Source organism: Haplochromis burtoni, unplaced genomic scaffold (assembly GCF_018398535.1).
Source record: "Haplochromis burtoni strain Fernald_Lab_line unplaced genomic scaffold, NCSU_Asbu1 Contig_161, whole genome shotgun sequence".
Classification (NCBI taxonomy): domain Eukaryota; kingdom Metazoa; phylum Chordata; class Actinopteri; order Cichliformes; family Cichlidae; genus Haplochromis; species Haplochromis burtoni.
In genome coordinates, this window is record NW_024582522.1 from 655,560 (window position 1) to 669,697 (window position 14,138).

General features: G+C 40.5%; 1 protein-coding gene across 4 annotated transcripts in view; it reads left to right on the forward strand.

The window, feature by feature from the left end:
* rasa3 (RAS p21 protein activator 3) overlaps positions 1-13,882 on the forward strand; it is a 41,581-nt gene extending 27,699 nt beyond the window's left edge. Inside the window, exons 8-25 of one of the 4 annotated variants that reach the window (XM_042225129.1) lie at positions 988-1,061; positions 1,164-1,268; positions 1,399-1,555; positions 1,658-1,806; positions 1,886-2,000; positions 2,100-2,174; positions 2,251-2,374; positions 2,753-2,859; positions 3,400-3,477; positions 3,615-3,692; positions 3,964-4,037; positions 4,777-4,836; positions 8,887-8,993; positions 9,958-10,073; positions 10,200-10,408; positions 10,499-10,602; positions 10,698-10,881; positions 11,013-13,882. In XM_042225129.1, coding sequence (XP_042081063.1) covers positions 988-1,061; positions 1,164-1,268; positions 1,399-1,555; positions 1,658-1,806; positions 1,886-2,000; positions 2,100-2,174; positions 2,251-2,374; positions 2,753-2,859; positions 3,400-3,477; positions 3,615-3,692; positions 3,964-4,037; positions 4,777-4,836; positions 8,887-8,993; positions 9,958-10,073; positions 10,200-10,408; positions 10,499-10,602; positions 10,698-10,881; positions 11,013-11,088 — 1,992 coding nt within the window. In that variant the 3' untranslated portion in view covers positions 11,089-13,882. The remainder of the gene's footprint in view (positions 1-987; positions 1,062-1,163; positions 1,269-1,398; positions 1,556-1,657; positions 1,807-1,885; positions 2,001-2,099; positions 2,175-2,250; positions 2,375-2,752; positions 2,860-3,399; positions 3,478-3,614; positions 3,693-3,963; positions 4,038-4,776; positions 4,837-8,886; positions 8,994-9,957; positions 10,074-10,199; positions 10,409-10,498; positions 10,603-10,697; positions 10,882-11,012) is intronic. The other 3 variants (XM_005932683.3, XM_042225130.1, XM_005932684.3) reach the window with 3 other exon arrangements.
* Positions 13,883-14,138: the final 256 nt, after the last annotated feature.

The following is a 14,138-nucleotide window of genomic DNA, read 5'->3' on the forward strand; positions in this document are numbered from 1 at the left end:
GGGGGGGTTTGAGCTGTGATTACTAATTGTAGAAATAAAGCAGACATTGTAACTTTTACAAAAACAAGCGTGGCTAATAAACAAATGCTAACAAGCTAATGTATAATTAGTATCAACAAGCTACAGTCATGTGAAACAGAAAGTTTTCACGGGATTTCGTGCACTCACGTGAAAGACTAAGTACAACCTTACTTCTCGGTCAGTATCATCAAGGTGCCGTTAATTAAATCCACTCAATTAACTGATCATCAGCAAGTGTGATCACCTCTTTAAAAGCAGAAGTTTTAGCTGTTTGCCTTTCTGGAAAATCTATGTTTGCACAATGCCACGATCTTTATAAGAGTGGACGTCCCAGCAAATTCACCCCAAGGTCAGAGCGTTGCAATGATCCAAGAGGAAAAAAGCTTTTTTTTAGAGAGAAAAAACATGGCAGCACAGCTTAGCAACGTTACATGTGAACAAATTAGAAAAATGTTCTTTGGAAAAAAAAAACACTCTCTTTGCATTAGCTTATATGTAAAGATATTTTTCATACACCCCCTATCACACTGGCCCCGTTAACCCTCGCTCACTCTGACATTTTTGTGTTTGCTCCTCCTTCTCGCTGAGGAACTTACTCTGCCGTGGCCTCCTCGTTGCAGCACCAGCAGACAGCAGGACAAGACTGTGATTGATTCAGACAAACCAAACAATCTGGCCCATTGATTTCTAGCCGACAAGAACGTCCTATTTATTCCTAACCACCACATGAACACAACTGTGCATTGCCTGTCATGCTTTCAGCTGGCAGCACCTCCCCCCTCGCTCTAACATAGCCCATCCATCATATTTCTGTCATGTGATCAGAGTTTTTGTTTCATTGCTTCAAAATGTCTTTTCTTACTGCCCCAAACCAGCGTGAGCGAGATCCTCTTTTACACCCAAAATGATTTAAAATCGTTTTTTTTAAATAGGATGTAAACAAATTGAAACTTTCTCCATTTCTAGGTAACGCGGCCATTGAGCTACACAAAGCGGCAGTTTGACGTTGAAGAGGAGGATGTTGACAAACTGGCGCTGAGGTGAGTCAGTTTGCTGTCTTATGTGTGCCGGGATCAGCGCTGAACTTGGCATGGCGTCAAGCCTCTCTGGTGTTTGATCGGTTCCATGCTCTTTGTGTTCAGGGTGGACCTGTGGAACGCCAGCAATCTGAAGTTTGGGGATGAGTTTCTGGGAGGTGTGCGTGTGCCCCTGCGGGTCCTGGGTCAGGCCGGAGTACACGACGCATGGTGAGAAAAAAACAGGGCACACATTCCACCCTCCACCCAGTCCTCGCTTTAGGATTATATGTTACAACTGTCCGTTTTTAATCCAGTCTAGTTTTAAAGATGTTATAAAACGACACTTTTTCCTGTGCAGGTACTTTCTGCAGCCCAGGGAGAACGGGGGGAAGTCTGTGAAGGTTGATGAGCTCGGCTCTCTGCGTCTGAACATCGTTTACACCGAGGACCACGTCTTCCCCTCCGAACACTACACTCCACTCAGAGATCTGCTGCTGCACTCCGCTAATGTCGAGGTGTGTGCACCTGCTCCTGCTCTGCTAACCCCTCCCCCCCACTCAAGTGCTGTTAATCGTGCTGCTAACCGCCGTTTCTCAACTCCCCTCCTCTGTTTTCAGCCCGTTTCAGCGTCCACAGCTCATACTCTCGGGGAGGTGTGTCGAGAGAAGCAAGAAGCCGCCATCCCTCTCGTGCGTCTCTTTCTTCATTACGGCAAAATAGTGCCTTTCATCAGCGCCATTGCTCATGCTGAAATTAACCGCACACAGTGAGTGACTCATTACAACTTTTAGACCAGTATTTGTTTGTTTTCACTCCAAATTCTCACTTTTTTGTTCTTTTCGCAGGGATCCAAACACCATTTTCAGGGGAAACTCGCTGACTTCTAAGTGCATCGATGAGACCATGAAGCTGGCAGGAATGCACTATCTCCAAGTCACGCTCAAGCCAATTATAGATGAGGTGTGACACTTTGATGTCAACACGTTTTTCATTTCCCCGAGTTACGTTTGAAAAATCTCTCATGAAATAATAATCGCACGCTTTTCTAACTCGCCGCAGATCTGCACTGAACACAAGCCCTGTGAAATCGACCCCGTCAAGCTCAAAGAGTCAGAAAACCTGGAGACGAACAGGGTAAGAAGGAGAAACCAAAGAAGTCTGTTAGTTTGTGCCGGTGCGTGTTTTCTGACTCCTGCTCTTCACACCTCAGGAAAACCTTCGTCACTATGTAGACCGCATCTTCAACGTTATCACAACCTCTGGTGTTCGCTGTCCCACCGTCATGTGTGATATCTTCTTCTCTCTGCGAGAGTCTGCTGCCACTCGTTTCCAAGGTAACCTGGAGAATGAATGGCTTAGAGGGGTATGAAAAAAGCTGCTAATATGAAACAGGAAATAAAGGATGGTAAAGGATGTGCAAGATGTCCAAGGACACTTTTTTTTCTATTCACTCAGAAACAGAAAGGCTTTTTATGCTCTGTTAAACACTTAAACCTCCTTTACAACCCTTAAGGTCATCTGTAACACATTATGAACTGTGTCTCTTATACTGTGCTGCCTCCTGTTGGCCATTACATGGCACTGCATTCATTCAGAACGAAGAAGCTTTTACATGTTTTCTTTGTGTGGATATCCTGCATCAGTCCTGTTTTTGTGAAGTTGTGGACTTTCAGAACAGGTCTAATCAAAACTTTCTGTTTTCTGCTCTCTAGTTGACCAAGACGTCCGATACACAGCAGTGAGCAGTTTCATCTTCCTGCGTTTTTTCGCTCCAGCCATCCTCTCTCCAAACCTGTTCCATCTACGACCGCACCATCCGGTGAGTTTGATGGTTTAACGCCTAGTGCAGGGGTGTCAAAAATAAGGCCTGGGGGCCAGAATCGGTCCAGCAAAGACCCCAGTCTGACCCACTGGACGGCTTTGGAAAATGGGAAGGGGAGGCATGGATTTGGACCTTTTAACTGTGGTTTTTTTTTAATAGTTTTTACAGCCTTTCCTACTAATAAAGACCTCCACCACTGCCTTTATAGTACACAAAAATAACTAAGTTGTAGATAAACAATAACAATTAAAACACAGAAAAGTTTGCAGTGAGATACCAGATCTTTTTCTGGAGCTTTACACTTTTATTTGTGCTGACAGATTTATTATTTGCCATATTTATTTATATTTATGAGCCAGATGTAGCAAATATTATTCATTTTTATTAATGTAATAAAAGTTTAATAAAGAACAAAATATTTTTTTTGGCAATTATTTCATGATTCAGAGCTAACCAAGTTTAAACATTCCTGCTTTACTTTTTTGTGCTCTGGTCCTGCTTGAGAATTTTATTTTATTCGCCCTTTCCTGCCCTCAGGACCCTGCCACTTCGAGAACCCTCACCCTCATATCTAAGACGATCCAGACCCTGGGGAGTCTTGCCAAGTCAAAATCTGTGAGTTTCTCAGCTCAGCGTGCAGTTTTTCTGTTTTCGTTCCTGTCTCTGAGCTGGACTTCCTTTGTATTTCAGTCTAAGTGTTCAAAAATGCTGACCTCTTGTCTCTTTACATACTTTTTTTTGTGTCCTTCAAGGCCAATTTCAAAGAGTCTTACATGGCTGCTTTTTACGACTACTTCAACGAGCAGAAATATGCAGACGCTGTGAAGAATGTGAGTGTTTGATCTTTGATTTTCTTTCACTTTTCTTGCATTCAGTGAATTTTTGCCTGTCAGCACACACACGATCAAATAGTCTTTTAGTTTTGCGTGTCACAAGTAGAATAAACACAGATGAACAGATAATAAATGAGTGAATAAAATGATGTGAAAGCATTCATTTTACAGATATAAAAAAACTGGGATGGCACATGAGCCCGACCCAGACTTTTACCACAGCAATAAACATTTTGATTGATGGCCTTCTTACGCTTAACCTCCACAGTTCTTGGATCTGATCTCCACGTCTGGAAAATGGGATCAAAAGAGCATTGAGACGCCAATCATGCTCAAAGAGGGGTAAGGAGCCTGCTTTCTAAAACTTTTTAAGGTGCAGACTATAAACAGCTCCAATACTTCTCCTCCGAGATTCTTCTTCGTTAGATAGGTGGTCATATCCACAGTGGCCACTTTATTAGGTATACCAGTGTAACTGTCCATTAAAGCAAATATCTAATCAAGAACTAATTTAAGCCAATGGAACGGCAACATCAAGGCATGCAAAAGAGCGTCTCTAAACACACAATACATCAAACATTGATCTGACCATCTTCTGATGACTGCTGGAGGCTGCTGCCCATATTTGACCATGTAATGAAGCTCAAATCATCATTAGTTTCTTTAACATGACAATGGGTTCACTGTATTAAACTATATTAAAATGCCCTCCACCCTCCCTGGATCTCAATCCGTCTTTGGGGTGTGGTGGAACGTGAGATCACATCATGGATGTGCAGCCGATAAGTCTGATCCCCCATTTCCCGTCTTTATGCAAAACTAACCTAATCTGACTGTCAGACTAGACCTTTGCGTTACAGTGAAGCAGATTCAGCCTTTACATACCTGACTCCTTAAAGTAAACATTTCCGGAAAAGCTCCATCTGAGGTAGTAAACAGATTCTTTTGTGCTGACACGCTGGCTGTTCTGATGTTTCTAATGAGGCATTAAAGAGGAGGAGAGTTTCCATTTGACATTAGTTGTGCCAGCAATTCACTCACCAGCATCCCCACCCTCTTTTGTTTCTGCAACTGTGCGTAGGAGTGTAAAACTCACTATAAAGAGGGTTGATGGGAAGGGGTCAAAAGGCACGAAGGGCAGGTAAGAGATTCTCTATATAAAGGCTTTGCCCCTTGAGACCCCCCTACTGTTTGTGCACTGTGTCCCCACCTAAATCAGTCCAGGTATTTTTTTTTCTCCCACCAACATCATGCGCTGTGGTAGATGCTGCTGCACTTTACTTTATATCTGACCTGTATACAAGTGGTCTGTCATGTTGTACTATCTGAAACTCTTATTATCTGCTCTGGATTTTAATCTTTCTGCATTTACATGGCAGTAGACCGACGAATACACTGGCTGTAATGGTATAAAGTAAAGTGTACACATTTAAGCCTGCTTACTTAGGAAGTGTAACCAGTGTTGATGGCCATAATTTGTTGTTCCTCCAAATGCCAGACATGCTTAGTGTGACCACAGGGGTGGGTTACTGCAGTGATTGTTAACCAAGGGTACAGTATGTCACGAGAGGGTGTATTTTATTAAAGTTAAAACACAAACAAAACAAAAATTATATTTTATATTTCATTTAGTTAAAAGTTTATAGTAAAATAGTAAAAAATAATTCAAAGTAATTGTCAAAAGGGGAAATAGCTAGCTAAAATAATTGCAAAAAGTATAAATTGGCAAATGCTATCCGGTTGTTCAGTGATGACGCGATGAATCCTACTTCCGGGCCTAAAGTAGTCTGCGTTTAATATGGCTTTTGTGTTGTTAACATGTTTAATGTTATGTATTTTCTTCTATTTAATCTCAAAAAGCTCCTAAAACAGTCAGTGATCACTGTTGACCTCCCTCAGCTTTTATTACCGCTAATCATTTATTTAAGCTCAGTTTTTAAAACCTTAGGATGTAGCTACAGCCCAGCCCATGCAGCAGTATATGAATGACTAACCTCGTATTGTGGATGGATTATCTCAGTTGTTCTCCTGGCTGAAGTTTGGTCCTTTTACAGCATCCTGCCATGCGATTACATTTGTTCCTGACCACCGAGAACACTCACGTTAACTTTTATCGAGTGGAAAAAAGTTAGCTTGTTTATATTATGCTAACATAGCTGTGTCGCTAGCGGTCACGTAGCGCATCATTATATACCAGCTAGCCAAACTTCAGTTGCGCTAGCTGTTTAGTTTTCTGTCTTCATTTATGTTGGAAGTGATAACAGAGCTGTACGTTTTAATTTGTTTCTAAAACCCCGCAGTCAGGACATGCTATATTGTATTTAGAAGCTAGCGAGCTAACTCCCTGCTAACTTCTAACTCCGTTAAATGTCATAAATTCCGTTTTCATGGATGCCTGGATGTTAAACTCAATTGTTACACCTGGTAGAGCAGAACGCTGATCATTTTATTAAAGATGAAAGACTTTAGACAGTTTTTCAACTCTCAGTAATGCCATAGTGATCGTTTGATATATGGACCTGCAGCGGAGTTTAGGTCCAGACACGGCTAGTGACGTCAGACTGAACAACCGGATACTGCTATAAAATGATGAAACTTTGGATATGACAAAATTAAGATTAAGCAATTTTATTTATTAGCTATACATATGCATTTACAGTTAAAATAGCAAGCTACAACTGAGTAAGACTCTGACTTAACATTACAGATAAAAAGGCAAAGTTTCCAATTAAACATGAAAAACTGTTAAAATTGGTCACTAAATATAATCAATAGCTGTTGAATGGAGTGAGCTAAAATATGACTAAAAAGGTAGTCAAGTCAGTCGTTAAAAATGTCCCATCCATCCATTCGCTACCGCTTATCCTTTTCAGGGTCGCGGGGGGCGCTGGAGCCTATCCCAGCTGTCATAGGGCGAGAGGCGGGGTACACCCTGGACAGGTCGCCAGTCTGTCGCAGGGCTAACACACAGGGACAGACAACCATTCACACTCACATTCACACCTAGTGGCAATTTGGATTATCCAATTAACCTATCCCCACAAGCTGCATGTCTTTGGACGGTGGGAGGAAGCCGGAGTACCCGGAGAGAACCCACGCAAACACGGGGAGAACATGCAAACTCCACACAGAAAGACCCCGGCCTGATGGTGGAATTGAACTCAGGACCTTCTTGCTGTGCGGCAACAGTGCTAACCACCGTGCCTCGTTAAAAATGTGGTTAGCAATTTAAATTGTTAGCTAAAAATTTGATTTATAGTGAAGTTAGCTCAATAAAAGTTAGTTGTCAGCTAATTATATGGTTAAACAAGCACAGCTTCTAGTCAAACACTGGTCACTAAACACAATACGTAGCTGGTAAATAGAGTCATAGCTAAATCTATAACTAAAAGGTTGGGAATGATTCGTTTAAAAAAAAAAAAGGTTAGCAGTTAAAATCGTTAGCGAAAACTATGGCTTTACAGTTAAAATACCTCAGTTTAAGTTAAACGCTAGCTAACAATATGAAGTTACCACAGTTTATGGTTAAGCATGCTAAACAGTTAAACTAAAGGTCAATTGTTAGCTAATGGTACAGATTAAAAGCAAAGCTTTTGGTAAACACTGGTACTAAACTAAATAGCTGTTAAATAGAATCATGGTTAAATTTTGACTAAAATGATTCATTAAAATACTTTCTAAATGATGAAAGTGTTAATTAAAACCGGATTTAAAATTACAATAACTTTATAAAATTAGCTCAATAAAAATTAATTGTTAGCTAATGGTATGGATAAACATGAAACAAAAAGATAATATTGCTCACTAAACATAATGAACAGCTATTAAATTGGGTGTTAGCTTAAATTATGACCAAATAGTTAGAAATAATTAACTAAAAATATGGTTAGTTGTTGAAATTTAAGTATGAATTTACAGTCAAAATAGCTAAATATAACTTAATTGTTTGCTAACAGTGCAAATAAGTAAACACAGTTTCTTGTTAAACACAACGAACAGCTAAAATTCATTACTAGACATAGTGACCAATAACTGGTAAATGTATTAGCTGACTGATAAATGGCAAGTAAATAGTAAAGACTGACTTAAAATTTGAGTTGTTGATGACAAAGGGGTTTTGACTCCACCTGACAGACATGTCAGGTGGACTACTGTGTGAGCATTTCTTGGATCACATATCTGCCCCCATCCTGACCCTTTATGTCCTTACTCTAGACTGTGACCATATCGCTACTAAACACAACTGAGTTTCCAACACAGCTTGCAGCAGGTGTGAGACCAGCATGTTCTTCACTCTGTAGTAAAGAGTTCAAATTGTGTTGTGGGAAAGTGTTGGTGCTTTTGTATTTGACATGACCTTTGGCCCCTAAAACGCAAAAATGAAAACCTTCTGCTGTTTACTATCCTTAAAAGGAGCATACCAGTGGTTTTACATGTTTTAACAATGAATTGTGTCTTTCACAAAACATTAGAAACATTTTAATACAATGATTTCAAGCAGCAGGCAACCACTGGTTCCTTTAATTGAATGTGAATGTCAGTTTATAGAAATCAGAATACATCCTTGAAGATATCTAATCCATTATATTGGATATTTACATCATATTGATGGCATTAAGGCGCAAAAGAGAGTGACATGTAAACACAGTTTTACAAAACTTAAAAAAATACAATAACTTTTAAACAACTAAGAAATTGATTGGCTTTTTCCTTAAAAAATGAGTGCTGATGATGTCATACATCATTTTTCTTGCATTTCATCTCTAGCATGTATATTTTCATAATGAAATGGAATAAAGAGAAATCAGTGGCTATATGGAAGGCTGGAAATAAATCACTAGAATCCTGTTTTAGTCAGTGATTTATGCACAATTTGTTGGTACTGGGGTAAAATATGCAAAAACACTGGTACCTTTACCTGCTGACCCATCTCATTTTTTGACTCATAGGCTCATGATCTATGAGAGCTGTACTGTACTTAAAAAAAACCAAACATGTACAGCAGCAGTTAATTCAAATAACTGCCAGCATGTAACTGGAATGATTAATAGAGGACTGCAGCCGATCCCTTTTAAGCGAATAAAATGGCATTTACAAATAGCTTTTCGTCTTACACATTTAGGTAGCACACTTTCCGGCGTGAAGAAATAAAAATGCTCATCTCGTATTTTTCTTTCCCATTTTTGTACAGGTTCATGATAAAGAGAGCCCAGGGGAGAAACCGGTTTGGAATGAAAAACTTCAAGAAGAGATGGTTTCGTCTCACCAACCACGAATTCACCTACCACAGAACGAAAGGTGCGCTCTTGTGATCTTCTCGTGATCCCAGTAACGTTGTTTACTCACCTGATTGTGTATCATCAGGATGGTGGGGACATGGGACAGAATCTGCATACTCATCATCCAACATATGTGGAGGATATTAGGTTACTGAACACACATACATGAGCAGTTTTCAAATTCCTTAAGCAGAGGGCTATACTACTTAGAAAAATGGGAATCACAATGGTGGTTATCACCTTCCTTTGTTAAACCATATGACTTCCTATGAGTGCATCCTGCTGATAAAAGTCTATAAAGGCCATAAAAATAGAGATAGAGATTTGGAAATATAGCTTAAAATTATCTTCTGGGAGCTGCTCAAACATCATCCTACCTAATAATAATAATAATGGATTGCATTTATATAGCGCTTTTCGGGACCCCTCAAAGCGCTTTACAATACCACTATTCATTCACTCTCACATTCATACCTAGACAACATCTTGACCTGGCCTGGCAGGCTGAACTCATTTCATGAACTGATGTGGAATAAACCAGCTGTGCTTTCTAATATCATCTTTTGTATTAGATCTTCCACATATGTAGATCTCTTTCTCATTTTTAAATGGTTACGTAATGAAGAAAGGTGAAATATCATCCTACAAAGAGAAGTCACAAGCTTATAATTGATGTTAAAACTGATCTCAACAATCTGCATGGGTGTAAAGTGTAACAAATTAAACATCTTAGAAATGGTAGCCAATTGTCTCTTTTAACTGTTAGATTAAAAACTTACGATATGAGTAAAACAATTTTTTTTCTTTAAAAAAAAAAGTCCATATGAAAATACTACAACTCCTTATCACGACAATTTGCCACAAAGCAGAAAGCCTAACAAGAAAAGAAGCTGGACGGAACAGGTCAAATAAAATGTGTATTTACACCATACCACGCATCTCAATGACAGTCATAACAATCCAGTTTGTTATTACCTCAACAGTTCCATGTCTGATGTTGTTCCTGTTCCCACCAGGTGAGGGAGCTCTTTGCAGCATTCCCATAGAGAACATTCTGGCTGTAGAGCGGCTGGAGGAGGAGTCTTTCAAAATGAAAAATGTAAGGAACCCCCTGTGAGCCCTTGTGAAATATTTGAGGGTTTGAGCATTTGGGCCCAAATCTCTCCTACAAGTGTTTACTTTCTTACCTAACTTGCACTCTTTTCTTCCCACACTCCTCCTTCAGATGTTCCAGGTCATTCAGCCAGAGCGGGCGCTCTACATCCAGGCCAATAACTGCGTAGAGGCGCGCGACTGGATCGACATCCTGACCAAAGTCAGCCAGTGCAACCGCAAACGCCTGAGCACCTACCACCCTTCAGCCTACCTCAACGGCCACTGGCTGTGCTGCAAGCTCTCAGCAGACACAGCTCCCGGGTGTACGCCCTGCACCGGGTACATAAAGTTGCTAACATCTGCGCAGCTTCACATTCCTGTGCTTTGTTTCCGCTCTCTCTCATTCCATGCACGCTTCGTTTTTTTCAGCGGCCTCCCGGCAAACATCCAGCTGGATGTAGATGGTGACAGAGAGACCGAGAGGATTTACTCTCTGTTCAGCACATACATGACCAAACTGATCAAGATGCAAGGTTAGATGCCAAGCGCATGTTTTGTTTTTTTTTTTCAAACTTCCCACATTTGTGTTTTTTCACATTTCCGTCTCTCATTCCGTTTCCCGCTGCAGAGGCCTGTGGCAGTAAGTCGGTATATGACGGCCCCGAGCAGGAGGAGTACTCCACCTTCGTCATAGACGACCCCCAGGAGACCTACAAAACCCTGAAGCAGATCATTTCAGCCGTGCAGACGCTGGAACAGCAGCACACCAAGTACAAACGCGACAAGTTCAAGAAGACAAAGATAGGCAGCCAGTACGTGCACTGCTTGTGTTGTATTAGGAGGTTAAGTTATAGATGAATGCATTTATTGTATCTTTAACAAAGTGGAGGCGCTAGTTCAGAACACTGCAGTCACATTTTTTTCCCCTTTTCTTTGTCCTCAGAGAGCATCCGATTGGAGACAAGAGTTTCCAGTGCTACATCCGCCAGCAGTCTGAGAGCTCCACCTACTCCATCTAGCCATCTAGCCACAGCCCTGGATCCGGTTTCTGTGATGGACAAAACCAGCATATTTTTCTCTACTGCAGAAAAATCCACTGAAACTGAGCTCTGTGTCTGGTATTGAGTTTTGAAGCATTTCCCTTGTCTAAAATAACTTCCTTAAGACGCTTGTGGAAGCAAAGCAACCTTTCACCCCGATCTGATCCTGTTTTGAGAAAATGACAACTTTACGACTCGTTGCCAAACTCCAATAGCCGCGTATATGGACCTACCTGCAGTTTCTCAAAGTGCATCGCTCCACATTCGGACAAATAGACCTCACTTTTAGAAGAGAGAGAGGAGAAAAAAGAGGAGCACTTGTGGAGGAAAGGAGGGATATGAGTGAAGAGGTAACCGTCTCCTTTACATGACGTGACGACAGAACAAAGGTTTTCACTGGACAGTTCTGACAGTGACCAGCACGCACTTTAATCGCCTCCAAATCTTCGGACGAACAAGCCTCACAGCACAGTTTTCAGAAAGCGACTTTTACCTCTTTGATTTGTGTGCGGTTATTTTAAATGTTGTTGAAATTGTTACCTTTCATTTGCCGTCTGACGGACGAAGCTCCAGACGAGAAGGAATGACTGCAGCTTATCCCCTCTGCGGGTCATGTTATACCTGTGTACCTTTCACTTTCAAGCTTCTCCCCCCAGCGTCTTCGGGATACAAGTTCAGGGAGAGCCACAAAAAAACAAACAAAGGGATCGTCGGGCCCATTCACAGTCCAAGTGACTTCATTTAAGCTACCGAAAATCTCTCCACACACAGTTTTAGCCCACATTTTAAACCCTTTTAAAAGAGTTTTCCACGTTTTGTTTTTAAAGCTTTGGTCTGTCATTTGGTCGTCATGTAACCAGTACCCAGGTTGGCATTTCCCCCTCCCCTTGCCCGCACAGGTTATGCTTTAAATTACATCATTCAAAACCAGTTTCTTTAGATGCAGAAAATGTGCACGTGACAGAACAAGTCCTTTTACAGGTACAGCTGTACAGTGTAGTGGACTATGTTATACTGATACAAACAGAAAGGGAGACAGAATATTAGAGAACGCTGAGTACAGTGTAGTCCAGTACAAAACTGGCTTTAATAACTACAGCAGAGCAACTGTTTTGTGTCATAAGACACAATTTTCATCACTCACTGTCCATTTATGGTGGATAAATATAATTAATGTCAGAAAAGCAGCTTTAATGATGAAACAGAAAGACACTTTTCCCCGACACACAGCGCTGGGCTAAGGCCCCACAGCTTGACATTAACTCAGAGGCCTGTTTCACTCCTGTGTAAGCAGGAAAATAAGTAAAAGCCAGTCTACCCCCTTCAGCTATCACAAATGAGATCATTAACAGGGATGTTTTATTTTCAGATACACTTCTAATTATTACACAAACTAACATTTTAACCTGTCTTAGTTTGTAATTGTGAAATGGATAGAGTGTGACTGATTGTGTTGCCCCGCTGGTTACCTAATAATAATGTGGTTCTTTTGTTTCTGTGAGTTAGCCTCCCACTCCCTCCATACCTTGTCGTTTGAACTCTTATTTATATGCATTCCACTGAAAAGCTACCTGCTGTGAAGCGCCTCACGATCTATTGAAGGTACAGGATTTATTGTTGCTAGCCAGCTGTGTTGTGTTGTCCCATGCTTTCGCAAAGGCGGACGCATTTTTTGTCTTTCACTCCGACAGTGCATGTGAAGTGTAGACAGCAGCCTCTGCAAGCGACTACAAACCACGACTTTTGTATTTTCCGAATCCAAGTATGTGCTTATGTAGCCTCGCGGGTGTTCGCCCCCATGGTCACAGGATCCCAAACAGTGCCAGTTATCACTTTTCTAAAGTTCATTTTTGAAATATATATATAAATATATTAAAAAAATAAATAACTGTACTGTTTGTAAAACAGCTGAGCAACTAATCCAATTATATGTTTTTGTTTTTTGGGTGGGTCAAATAAGGACAACAATTTGACTCAACAATTTGACTCTGTTTTCTATCTTGTCATACGGAAATTTTGCTGTGTATCTGAGCTGGATGAGGTGTGTGTGTGTGTCTGTTATGTGGGTGTGTGCTTGTTTTTGTCAGTGTGGACACATGTGACTGACATGATGGGTTGTGTTGCCAATTGATCAAACAGTGTTACAGGTCAGGAAAGGCAGATCACTGCCTGTAATTATACTGAAGACACTGTTACTTCACTCTTGGCCTGACGTAGCGTATCCCCTCTTTCCTCTCATATACAATCACTGTTTCTTTTCAAGAAGATTTTGCCAATCTATTCTCCCCAGATGTCTTATGAACAGTAAAAAAATATTAAAAGAGCAGCCTGGGTTTAATCTCTTTCAGGTTTTCCTCCCCCTACAGGTTACTAACTCTCCTCAGGTTTATGAAACTCATATTTATTATAACTTTCATTCAAACCTTCCCAGAATTCCCAGCGAAGTTGGTGTGGGTATGACTCCTCCAACCCCAATACCCATAAAAGGAATGAATTATGCAATAACGGTGTTTCAGCATGCAATAATATTAACAAGCCCTCGATAAGCCTGTCAAGTGATCACAAATTAACAATGCACATCTGCTGATGTTTTGCAGTCAGATGCCTCTTCAGATAAACACATATTATAAAAGGGAGAACAGTGTATTTTGTACAAATATTTTAAAAGTATTAAAATAAGCCTGTTATTTGTGTACATAAAACAATTGAATGAATGGTGAAAATGTGATGTGTTTTCCCCCGAGTAACCAAATGAAACAATTATTAATGCAAATCTGGTGTCTGTGTCATTTATTACTTATCAGTAAAGTCTACTGTACAAACTCACATTAGCAGATTTATATTGTTTTGTTAGAATTGCCCTGCCTAAGTATGCCAATCTTGTAGCATCTCACTGATAAAGACGTTATTGCTATCATTATTAGCACTCAGAGCACATTACACTCCAAAAAAGGCCCACCTTAAACACGAAGTAGGAATCTTTCACATGATGCCATAACAGATAATTTAAATGTTACACGTGAAATTAT